At 44.5% G+C, this 12,545-nt stretch overlaps 2 protein-coding genes across 5 annotated transcripts in view; both read right to left on the bottom strand.

Annotated features, from left to right (window-relative positions):
- Positions 1-5,163, bottom strand: part of usp54a (ubiquitin specific peptidase 54a) — a 34,511-nt gene extending 29,348 nt beyond the window's left edge. For all 3 annotated transcript variants that reach the window (XM_023408572.2, XM_023408574.2, XM_023408575.2), the window contains exon 1: positions 2,445-5,163. The gene's annotated coding sequence lies outside the window, so the exon portion shown is untranslated. The remainder of the gene's footprint in view (positions 1-2,444) is intronic.
- Positions 5,164-6,473: 1,310 nt separating this feature from the next.
- On the bottom strand, positions 6,474-8,993 carry prorsd1 (prolyl-tRNA synthetase domain containing 1). Of its 2 annotated transcripts, none has more exons than XM_023408567.2 (4): positions 8,829-8,993; positions 7,929-8,054; positions 7,112-7,201; positions 6,474-6,986 (listed from the first exon to the last, which is right to left on the bottom strand). In XM_023408567.2, exons 1-4 carry the CDS (start codon positions 8,907-8,909, stop codon positions 6,774-6,776), a joined length of 510 nt encoding a protein of 169 aa, XP_023264335.1. In that variant the 5' UTR covers positions 8,910-8,993; the 3' UTR covers positions 6,474-6,773. The 2 variants fall into 2 exon arrangements, with proteins under 2 accessions (XP_023264335.1, XP_023264336.1); XM_023408568.2 differs by lacking the exon at positions 8,829-8,993 and adding an exon at positions 8,454-8,580.
- Positions 8,994-12,545: the final 3,552 nt, after the last annotated feature.

Here is a 12,545-nt window from a genome sequence, read left to right as displayed (position 1 = left end):
GGGAGGGGGAGGAGCTGCTGACCCGGTTGGCAGACACAGCTCATGAATATCCAGCCGTCCTTCACCAAAATAACTACTCTGGGAATGTGGATCACTTCAGTCAGACTCATCAGGACCTGGACCTGGACCAGGACCTGGGATTCAGACTGGAATAGACTGGATCGTCTCAACACTGACTAACAATCAATTTCATTATTGATCCATCAGATAATGTCTAACTCACTGAATCACATGACCTTCAGCCTCAGTCTTTAACAGGTGATGATCAAACTTCTTCTTCATTTACACAAACATGTCAGACATGACAGACACCACATGTGTAACGTGTCTCACCACAGACTCACATCTTCATCACTTCATCACGTCATTCATCACGTCACCAGGTGTTCATCACATCTTCATCACTTCATCACAACGTCACCACGTCTTCATCACATCTTCATCACTTCATCACATCTTCATCACTTCATCACAACGTCACCACGTCCTCATCACATCTTCATCACTTCATCACAACGTCACCACGTCTTCATCACATCTTCATCACTTCATCACATCTTCATCACTTCATCATAACGTCACCACGTCCTCATCACAATGTCACCAGGTGTTCATCACATCTTCATCACTTCATCACAACGTCACCACGTCCTCATCACAACGTCACCACGTCCTCATCACATCTTCATCACATCTTCATCACTTCATCACAACGTCACCACGTCTTCATCACATCTTCATCACTTCATCACAACGTCACCACGTCCTCATCACAACGTCACCACGTCCTCATCACATCTTCATCACTTCATCACAACGTCACCACGTCCTCATCACAATGTCACCAGGTGTTCATCACATCTTCATCACTTCATCACAACGTCACCACATCTTCATCACGTCACCAGGTGTTCATCACATCTTCATCACATCGTTCATCACATCTTCATCACTTCATCACAACGTCACCACATCTTCATCACGTCACCAGGTGTTCATCACATTTTCATCACTTCATCACGTCTTCATCACGTCACCAGGTGTTCATCACATCTTCATCACATCTTCATCACGTCACCATGTGTTCATCACATCTTCATCACTTCATCACATCTTCATCACGTCACCACGTCTTCATCACATCTTCATCACAACATCACCATGTCATCACATCTTCATCACTTCATGACATCATCACATCTTTAACACAACATCACGTCTTCATCAAGACATCACCATGTCACCACTTCTTCATTACATATTCATCACTTCACCACGTCTTCATCCCTTCCTCAGTCACTGACCCAAAGACTGATATAAGTTGTTCCTAAAATCCACAAACTGTTTCCTGTTTAGTAAAAACTCAAACACTGTTTCTTCATCATCATCATCATCAGTGTGAATGTGTTGACAGCAGCTTCCATAAGATGATTGAATAAACAGTAAATCACCCCCCCACCCCCACCCCCGTCTTTCAACACATTATTTTCCCATGAGTGAAGGTCTTTAATTTAAAGCTCTTTGCAGCTAAAACCTTCCCTGGGGAGTGACGTCATCCTCCTGACGGAGGTTCATTCATTTACAACAGGTTGTTTCACTCTGACCGGAACCGACGGGTCTGAGCTCCCAGTCCGGATCTAGTCTGGTCCTGGAGACCCGGAGACCCGGTCTGTTGACCGGAAGCTGACCGGAAGCAGCCTGACGCAGGTTGGAGCTCGGACTCAGACCAGTTCACTTTAACATCCCGCCCCGTTAAACCTTCTCTTTCTGCCGTGAACCCGCGCACCAAACTCCGTTCACAAGATTACAGGTTAAGGTTCCGTTGCTTACCGTCAGTGTTTCCCCGCCACACAATATTATTAAACTACTTTTAGAAGAAACACGAGCTCCTCTTCAGATCGGCGGAAACTGAATCCACCGCCAGAACTTAGTGAAGAAGAAAACACGTCCCTTTCCACCGGTTCTCCGGTTGTTCCCGGGGTTTCCTACCTCCAGGACAGCGGTGAACACCGGGAGCTACCGGCTGGAGTCCAGCTTCATTAAAACAAAGTGCTGGCTGCAGCCTGGAGGCCAGAGCTCCGCCTCACACGGGACACTCACCGCCAGGCGGGGGAGCGTTAAAACGGCCGTTTTTCAGACGGAGTCCGGCAGTGAAAACACCGGAGCTACGTTACATCACTTCCAGCAAACTTCACGGAGAACAATGAGGACCGAGCGGCATCACCGCTCCGCTTTAACCCGTCTCCTCTGCTGCGGCTACCAACACCGAGCCCGGCCGCGTGTTGGCCCCACCGAGCCGGTCTGGACCAGGTCTGGACCCGGTACCGACTGTGGTGTTAGCTTCGGTGAATGAGAGTAACGGTCGCTACGTACAAATCTCCCGATATCATCAAAGCACCAACGCAGACAGAAAAACAACAACATGGCGGTTTGAAGCGGCTCACCTGAGACCCGAGACCCGAGACCTGGAACCGGAGGAACCCAAACACTCCTCAGACCCGAGTCCGGTTGGTCCGCGGATCCGGAGCGGCGGTTATTGTGTTTAAAACAGCAGAATGGAGGAGGGAGGGGGAGGAGCTACTACCTGCAGCACTGAGGGCGCGGGCACGAGCGCGTGCGCCCGAGTGTGTGTGTGTGTGTGTGTGTGACTCTAAGAGGAATTTTTAGAGACATCTTTTCTATAAGTTTATAAATATTATAAGATATTGAAAATGTATAAAAGTGACTTCATTAAACTTCCTTTCTTCAATATCAGAAGCATGAAAACTTTGATCTGGTTATTGATCATCAGGTAATTGATCATCAGCGTCTGGTTTTATATTAGAAATTAAATATTTCAATATTACAAACTAACTTAAAGCTTATTATGGAGGTTATAATCACTTTATAAACAGCTGATTGGAACATCATCACATTATAATGAGGTCATTAGAATATAATCAATAAATTACTGAATAATGACTGGAGTCTGGAGGAGTTAAACCTGTGAGCATGTGTATTGATCAAAGTATTGATCACATTGGAGGCAGAGCAGGACATGTCAGGATCAATGTTAGCTCAGCCTGACACAACAACAAGGCAGCAGCAGCAGCTGTAGACTCACGATCACATGTTCATTATAACAAACAACAACAATAATTAAACATAATTAAACTGAGACCAGCTGATTGATTGTTTCCTGCTTCATTAATGTAAACCTCCCTGTAATGCCAGAGGTGAAACAGTCAGTCAGTGACCGGCTGGTTTAAACACATCACAGTTAAATGTTAATGTGAAGTGGGACAGTCAAACTGTTTGTGTCCACACATCCTCAGCAGCAGCAGTAAGGAGGTCAGAGGTCACAGGACACTCACAACAGTGATTAGTGAGACGCTGAAGCATCAAAACATCCCGAACCTTTTCCTCTAAACTTAGTTAATGTGGGGAGTGGGGCGTGCTTTTATTCTGAAGGAGCAGTAATAAGGACTTTAAGAAAAATTAAAATATTAAGATGAAGATGATGATGAAGAGGAGGAGAGCTAAGACATAAAAGCTGATTTATTCAGAGACCCAGTTAGTCTGACTGTTAGTGTGTTAGTCTGACTGTTAGTCTGACTGTTAGTGTGTTTGTCTGACTGTTAGTGTGTTTGTCTGACTGTTAGTCTGACTGTTAGTCTGACTGTTAGTGTGTTAGTCTGACTGTTAGTGTGTTTGTCTGACTGTTAGTGTGTTTGTCTGACTGTTAGTCTGACTGTTAGTGTGTTAGTCTGACTGTTAGTGTGTTTGTCTGACTGTTAGTCTGACTGTTAGTCTGTTAGTCTGACTGTTAGTCTGACTGTTAGTGTGTTTGTCTGACTGTTAGTGTGTTAGTCTGACTGTTAGTGTGTTTGTCTGACTGTTAGTCTGACTGTTAGTCTGACTGTTAGTGTGTTAAACTGACTGTTAGTCTGACTGTTAGTGTGTTAGTCTGACTGTTAGTCTGACTGTTAGTCTGACTGTTAGTCTGACTGTTAGTGTGTTAAACTGACTGTTAGTCTGTTAGTCTGACTGTTAGTCTGACTGTTAGTCTGACTGTTAGTGTGTTAGTCTGACTGTTAGTGTGTTAAACTGACTGTTAGTCTGACTGTTAGTGTGTTAGGGTTGCGACTGTCACATGTTTTCAAACACTGCGTCCCTTCCATCTTCACTGATGATGACGAATAAAGAGTTCAGTGAAGTGAGAGGAAGATTGTTTTCAAATAACAGCAGAGACAAAGAGTCTGAATCTGTGTGTGTGTGTGTGTGTGTGTGTGTGTGTGTGTGTGTGTGTGTGTGTGTGTGTGTGTGTGTGAGAGGGGGAGGAGTCCTGAATGAACTAGTTCACTCCTGCTGAATTTCACACAATAAACACTGATGACACAGAAACAGTCCTGACTGTCACATTCAAATACATTAAAGTCGCTGAGAAAAACATTTCAGAATAATGTCGATTATAAATAAGGATGTTTATAATTATAATAATAATCATCATCATCATCATCACGATCTATAATAATAATAATAATAATAATTTATTTATCGCTTATATTTAGTTTTCATTATCTGAGTCCTGAAAGTTTTAAATGAATGAAAAGTTCAATCAAGTATCAGAGTAAAAGAACCTGTTTATAATCAAATCAATCAATTCATTTAAAACTGACACCATACCACATCAGACACTGTTCCCCCCATAACACCTGCACTGTTTACTCTGTCAGGTGATAGTACACACACACACACACACACACACACACACACACACACACACACACACACACACACACACACACACAGGGACCTGTGAGTCATTTAAACACTGTATGTGTTTGTGTTCAGACTGTTAATCACCTGTTAGTTCTCTGTTCACCTGTTGCACCCTGACACCTGGAACAACCTGATAAAGCAGGTTCCCACTGGTCAGAGGTCAGAGGTCAGGGGTCAGACCAACAGGAGCAAAGATGGAGGACGTTTATAGCCATGTAGTGAAAGTCAGAAAATGTTCAAACCTCCAGGATAAAACCAGTTTCATCTGCAAGCTCAGAGCCAGAACCAGGACCAAGACCAAAACCAGAACCAAGACCAAAACCGGAACCAGCAACAGAACCAGAACCAAAACCGAAACCAGCACCAGGACCAGGACCAAGACCAAAACCGGAACCAGAACCAGAACCAAGACCAAAACCGGAACCAGGACCAAGACAAAAACCGGAACCAGAACCAGAACCAAAACCGGAACCAGCACCAGAACCAGAACCAGAACCAGAACCAGGACCAAAACCAGAACCAGAGCCAAAACCAGAACCAGAGCCAGAACCAGAACCAGAACCAGAACCAGAACCAGAACCAGGACCAAAACCAGAACCGGAGCCAGAACCAGAACCAGCACCAGCACCAGAACCAGAACCAAGACCAAAACCGGAACCAGCACCAGAACCAGCACCAGGAACAAGACTAAAACCGGAACCAGAACCAGAACCGGAACCAGCACCAGAACCAGAACCAGGACCAAAACCAGAACCAGAACCAGAGCCAGAACCAGCACCAGCACCAGCACCAGAACCAGAACCAGAACCAAGACCAAAACCGGAACCAGCACCAGCACCAGCACCAGCACCAGGAACAAGACTAAAACCGGAACCAGAACCAGGACCAAAGCAGGGCCCGGGACTTGCTCTGTTCTAGCTCTGTTACCTCCCCCTCCCCCTCCCCCTCCTACCACCAGTTTAAAACGTCAGCTGAGCTCAGTTTGGGGTGAGACTTATTCTCCAGGTGTGTGTGTTGGTCGGAGGCTGAACTCAGGTCAGTTGCTCTCTAACTGAAACAGGATGAACTCCAGTCGTCAGTTTATTAAACAGCTGATTGAACACCTGTTTCACACACAACAGGTGAAGAGTTAAAGAGCTGAAACTGCAGCTACATGTGATCGTCTCTCTCTCACCTCTACAAACAGCAGCATTGATCTCCTCCTCAGGCAGACACACAGGAGTGATGAAGGCCTCCTCTTCCTCCTCTCTCTCGTTCTGTCCACGCTGTCCTAGCCCTCATCTCCCAGGTGACTCAGAGAATGACATCATCCCTGTTAGCGCACACACCTGTTCCCTCAGCCAGCGCCACCCCTGAACCAGGCAGCCCCTCCCCCTTCCACTTCCTGGATTTCTTAAAGGGGCAGCGTCAGTCACTGCAGAGCACAGACAACAGGTGAGCTGCTCACTGAGAATGTGGAGACATCACATCTGATCAATTATTGATTCAGTACATGTGATGATCAATAATGTGTCTGTTCTCTGTGTCCAGGGGCCTGCACCATGAAGGGGGGCAGTCTGGCATTGGTCTGGCTCTGTTCTGGTCCTGGTTCCAGGTCCGATCCTGATGATGATGGTGATGATGACTTGAGTTTAAAGTATTTTAACTTTAATTCAGAATCTGATCACCACCAGTCCAGAAACACACACACAGCGTGTGAAAGAATTCCTGGGAACTGTCAGTGTGTAATGTTTATTCATTTGCTGATTTTATAAAACAATACAGAGAGAGAAAGAGAGAGAGAGAGAGAGAGAGAGAGAGAGGTTCACAGAAAAAGAGGGGGGGTTCACACACACACACACAGAGAAAGACTAAGACTCAGGACTGAGACTGAGACTGAGACTTCCCTCCTCAGAAACTCCCTCCAAGATAAACAGGTCCTCTCCAGGTCCTGGTCTAACAGCAGACAGGACTACAACACTCTTTAATCCCTGCAGCCTGATCCTGTCCACTCCCTGACCCAGGTCCAGTCCCTACTCAAAGCTCTCTAGGACGGGTTCGTGTCCCGTCTCCTTGAGGAAGCGCAGCAGGTCGTGTGGGCGGAGCCCCATGGTGGCGGCGTTGGTCATGGGGTGGAAGTAAACCATGTTGTGGCCTCCTTCTACCAGGTCCCGGTCCAGGACCAACCTTACGCTGCGGTCCTTATCGAAGAGCAGAGCGAGAGCCGTAGCGCAGCCCTGACCCACCTGAGAGGAGATGGATCAATAATCAGACATCAATCAAACTGAACATAGATCAATAACTGCGTCGGTCTGATCCAGAACCCGTCTCCTCATCTAGTTCTGGTTCTGGATCTCTAACCAGTTCTCACCTTCAGTTTCTCCAACATGGTTGCCTCATCTGCGAAGCGCAGGTTGCCGCTGCCGACACCGAGCTTCTTGGCGAGGTCATTGAGGTTGACCTGCAGAGGAACAGAGAGGATCATGGGAGGATGAGTGAAGAGCGGGTGCGAGACGTGGTGAGCTCAGTCTGTGTTGAGTCACTGCAGGTGAAACAGAAAGTTCACCTGAGCAAGTTCACAGAGGTCAGAGGTCAGTGTTTGACGCTCACCAACACAGAAGGATTCTGGGAGTTCAGTTTGTGTTGGACCCTCTGAGTGTGGACCTGGATCAGTGGGTCCAGGTCCAGGGTCAGACTCCTGTTTTCACTCACTGATACGATCTACAATCTATCCATCCATCATCCATCGATATATCTACCTACCTATCTTCTATCTATCTATCTATCTATCTATCTATCTATATCCATCCATCCATCCATCGATAGATTGATGGGATGAATTGAATGATGAATAAAAGAATAATTCAGCCTGTGACTGATAAAACATGTTGATCATAGTTTTAACTTTTAAACTAAAATGAATATTTCTGATGATTCAGATAAAAACGTCATTATTTCTGACGTCCACTCACACAAACATTTACTCATTTCTTTTGTGTTTTATTGTAAACGCTGAATATTTTTTTAATAATTTTTTATTTAACTTTCCACTTCTTTTACTTCTCCATAAAATATATGGTATATAACAATTTATTCAATTTGACAATGTTCTTCCAAAATTACAGTTAAAAGATCAAACGTTAGATGAGCACATTTAAAAACAATAGTGGGGGTTTGTGGGAGCTGACCTGGCGGTCGTGGCGAGCCGACACCAGCCACAGACCCTTCTTCTTCTTGTCCTTCAGGAAAAGGTTTTTGGTGACAGCTCCGCCCACTTCCTGAAGGTGAGGCATCATCTCTTCCACAGTGAACACCTGGATATGAGAATAAAATCAGAATGAACTAATAAATAAAGAAACAAAGAATAAGCTCAGTGACTCTGCAGGTGAGGGAGGGGGGGGGGCACACATGCTGTCTTTTGACGCCCCCTGCAGGTGACTGCAGCTCCGTGCAGCAGAGACGTGTCAAGTTATAAAAGCGTGTGAACAGAAACTCCTCCAGGTAATTCACCGTCAGAGCAGAAACGCCGGAAGTACCTGCTTCTAATGAATGATTAATAAAACCACACCTGTGTCGAGGTGAGTTCAGGCGTGTTCAGTCTACGTAAATAAACAACCACATTTTGCATTTGTTGGTGCTACGTGACGTTTCATGTCTGAAGCTCATGACGCCAGACACCGTTTAAAATCGCGCCATTTTAGAGATCACCTCACCTTCATCGTATAAACAGATCATAAGTCTCTTCCCGCTTCAGGTGATCTAATGGTGGATTCGGCCTATGACTCACAGACAGTTCAACTGTCCTTCACTTCAGATCAAACCTGTTAATGTGTCCACGTGTGTGTGGACGGAAGCCGCTGAGGAGACAACACGCAGGTAAAACTAAGAGACAAAGTGTCTCTAGTTGTTTTTGATGACGCCGAATAAACACGTGGAGCTTTAATGTTCAAACTGAGTCTCTGAACAAGTTTAACGTTGTTTAGAAAAGTCACAGGATTCAAGTCAATGTTTAACTGTGAAGTTTTCTAACCGGTCTCTGGTAGCGGACTCCCTGACAAGGACTGAGCGGGGTTCGGGTTCAGTTTTACCGGTGGGTGGTCCACGCAGGTGGTCTGGATGTCCAGGGTCTGCAGGTAGTTCTCCAGCTGTGACCGCAGCTCTTCCGACATCTTCAGTTTAAAGTGAATAACAGACTAAGAGTCATTGGACAGACACAGCTGCAGGAGTACACTCTTCTTCTTCTGTGCTCAGTTCCCCGCAGCTGATCTCTCTACCGCCCCCTCTGGACAGGAAGTGAGTCTCAGCTGTTTCCTCCAGTCAGTAATAAACAAATAAAAAAGGACCTGAACCAAAGCCTGAGGTTCACCACAAGACAGATGAGAGATGATTGATCACCTGATCATAACTGATTGATCCCCTGTTTAGAGATAATAAAATAAGGCACCAGTGGTTGAAGAAGTTCTCAGATCTTTACCAGCAGGTGAAAATACTCCATGACACCTGACAGTGAGTACAGGAGCTGAAGTATTAAAGTAACATCTGACATCATCAGATTATTGATCTTCACACAAAGGCAGTTCATAATAAACTGAACCACAGGATAAAGACAGGTTTCCCGCTGCTGGTCTGTAGGTGGCAGTAATGAGCAAAGAAACACAGAAATGCAACCGTAAAGGCAGAGTAGAAGAAGACTGAACGTAAACAAATCTGCATTTAAGATAGTTTAACAAATAACATTTTAATGAGGAAGTAAATAAAATATTTATAAGTGAAGATTGATTAATAAAATGAACATTAACAATAATATCCAGATATCTTGTCCTGACCACATTTAAACATTTCTATCATTTTTGTTGTTGATTAAAGCCAACATAGAAAGTCTTTGAATAATTACAAATTCAGGAAAATTGATTGTGATTTCTATACTGTGCTGCTGCTGCTGTTAAAATTCACACCAGACACGCTCCATAAAAACCATCAACAAAGCAAAGCTTCATAAAAAACTTTATTTCACATTAAAACTGCATTAATTTCAACAATTTACAATCAACTGTAACTGATGAATTAAAACTAGAATACAGTTGTGAATGAAGGTGCAGGTGAACTTCACTGTCACAAGACAAGTTTGCATCATAAAGAGGTGGATAAATCTTATTTAGTAACAAGTATAAATTATAGCAGAGATGTAAAATAATCCTTCACAGCTCAGTGAGGACGGAGCAACAGTCTGACAGTCAACCTGTCAGACTGTTGCTCCGTCCAGGAGCCGTTATTCATCATCAGTCTTAGTGTTAGAAAACGTTTTACACTGTGGTTTCACAGTTTAACGTTAGCACACATGCTAACTTCAGCTACAATAACAAGTTACTCCCCACATATATGATATTAGCCTGTGAGACTAATGTAACAGTTGTGACAGCTAACCGTGTTAGCAGCATCTTAGCACGGCTCAGCCAGGAGCCTGTTGCTGTCAGGTTGATGTAGGTGGGTTTACCTGGTGTCCTCGAGGACACAGGTCAGATCCACCCCTCCCTCCTCCCTCCTCCCCAGCTCCACCCTCTTATCCAGATATGGTTTCTACTGGCGCCAAAAAACCAAGATGGCGACGTCCAGTAACCCAAACTTAAAGCTTGAAAATGACAGTTCACAAACCGGTGGGTGACGTCACGACAGTTTGCCTCTTGACCCTGACGCTTTGATTCAGTGTGTGACTGAGTGAGTGATGAGACAGTGAAGACTCAGTGAAGGACACGTCGTCCCACTTCCACCTGAATGGAGTCAGTTATAAAAGCTTTAATTCACCAGCTGACCCACTTTCACAGTGAAGGTCGCTGCAGCTCAACCTGCTGCTCTTAGTAAATCAACCTTATAAAACTGGTCTGGATTCACAGACACTCACCTGGTCTGGTCCACCTCAGACCGCCATACTGGTCCTGAACCATGAGTCCAGACTGTGACACTCTGACCTGAAGCAACGGTAGGAGAGAAGTGATCAACACACCTATGATTCAGTAGGTGATGTCATCGTACATAACACACCTGATGTCCCACAGTCAGCTGGTGTCCAGGTACATGAATCTACAGGTCACATTCTGGACCTGAGACCAAACCAGACCTGAGACCAGAGACCAGACCAGACCTGTAGTTCACCTGTAAGACTAAAGGAACTTGTACAGAGGAGAGGACAGCTGTGTGTGTGTGTGTGTGTGTGTGTGTGTGTGTGTGTGTTGATTATATTGTTGAATAGAAGCTGCAGAGACTTGAGAAATAAACAATAAGAAACAACCTTCAGATGAAAACAGAGACTGAAGAGAAGGAGGAGGAGGAGGAGGAGTTAGCGTACTTCACTGTGGCTCAGTAATAATCACAGTTTCCTCCTGACCCTGAACTCATCATCCTCCATGTTTGATTTGATGCTTCATTAAATAATTTACTGAATCAAAAAATCTTTGAGGGAATGGAAGGGAATTTTGAATTATAACATACAGTATATATATGTATATACATCTCTCTCTCTCTCTCTCTCTCTATATATATATATATATATATATATATAAATGTATATATGTTTATATATATGTTGTCTTGTTGTTGTTGTGTGTCTATCTATTGTCAATATCAATTAAAACTGTTGACGTGTCTCCAGCTGTAATTACTGACAGTGAAATGAGAGAGAGAGAGATAACCTTCAAGTGTGTGTGTGTGTGTGTGTGTGTGTGTGTGTGTGTGTGTGTGTGTGTGTGTCCTTCTACCTGTCAGTCAGTGTCCTACATTCCTCTCAGCTTCCATCAGTTTAACTGATGATTAAATGGATGCTGTCAGTGCAACACACACACACACACACACACACACACACACACACACACACACCTGCTTCACCTGTTATAAAGTGAATTTGATTTAGAGCTCTGTGATGAAGATGAAGATGAACAGACTGGGAGACAAACTGCTCATTAACAGGTGAAACAGGTTTATTTACATTAACGACTTCAACAGTCGGTTGTAACTAATAACTCACGACAACAGTCACATGACTCCTGACTGTTCATGTTGTCACTGTTACCATTAAATACTTCCTGAATCATTTGAACTGAAACACCAGAGATGGAAACGTGGATTTCATAAACTCACAGACTGAGTAGTCACATGACCTGAGTAGTCACATGACCTGAGTAGTCACATGACCTGAGTAGTCACATGACCTGAGTAGTTCACACATCCTGGGAACTGAGCTTGTTGTGTCTGATCTATAAACCGTCAGTAAATGATTGATTAACCAGTAATAAATCCAATAACATCAGCTGATCAAGCATTTACTGGTGGAGCCTGATCAGACAGAGGACCAGGTTCTGTTTTCTTTTGAGACCAGGTTCTGTTGAGACCAGGTTCTGTTGAGACCAGGTTCTGCTGGGACCAAGTTCTGCTGGGAGCAGGTTCTGTTTTCTTTTGAGACCAGGTTCTGTTGGGACCAGGTTCTGTTGAGACCAGGTTCTGCTGGGACCAGGTTCTGCTGGGACCAAGTTCTGCTGGGAGCAGGTTCTGTTTTCTTTTGAGATCAGGTTCTGCTGGGAGCAGGTTCTGTTTTCTTTTGAGATCAGGTTCTGTTGAGATCAGGTTCTGCTGGGACCAGGTTCTGTTGAAACATTGTCAAAGTAAAGGTACATCTGTTTATGCTCAAACTGTTTTCTGGGAATTTCATTTTGTTCACTCTCTTCTGTCCATCACTATGATGAGAGTCACACACACATACACACACACACACACACACACACACACACACACACACACACACACACACAGATGAT

Source organism: Seriola lalandi, unplaced genomic scaffold (assembly GCF_002814215.2).
Source record: "Seriola lalandi dorsalis isolate HSWRI2012SDOR001 ecotype SW California unplaced genomic scaffold, Sedor1 jcf7180002054368, whole genome shotgun sequence".
Lineage (NCBI taxonomy): Eukaryota > Metazoa > Chordata > Actinopteri > Carangiformes > Carangidae > Seriola > Seriola lalandi.
The sequence above is the reverse complement of the archived record's forward strand: the minus strand, read 5'-3'. Positions and strand labels throughout refer to the sequence as shown.

Bases quoted from the DNA above. Each gene is read 5' to 3' on its own strand.
- prorsd1 (XM_023408567.2), bottom strand. From the start codon at position 8,909: ATGTCGGAAGAGCTGCGGTCACAGCTGGAGAACTACCTGCAGACCCTG. The intron at 8,055-8,828 runs GTAAAACTGAAC...TCTCATATCCAG, and splicing joins CCTGCGTGGACCACCCACCG to GTGTTCACTGTGGAAGAGAT. The intron at 7,202-7,928 runs GTCAGCTCCCAC...GTTCCTCTGCAG, and splicing joins CGGCTCGCCACGACCGCCAG to GTCAACCTCAATGACCTCGC.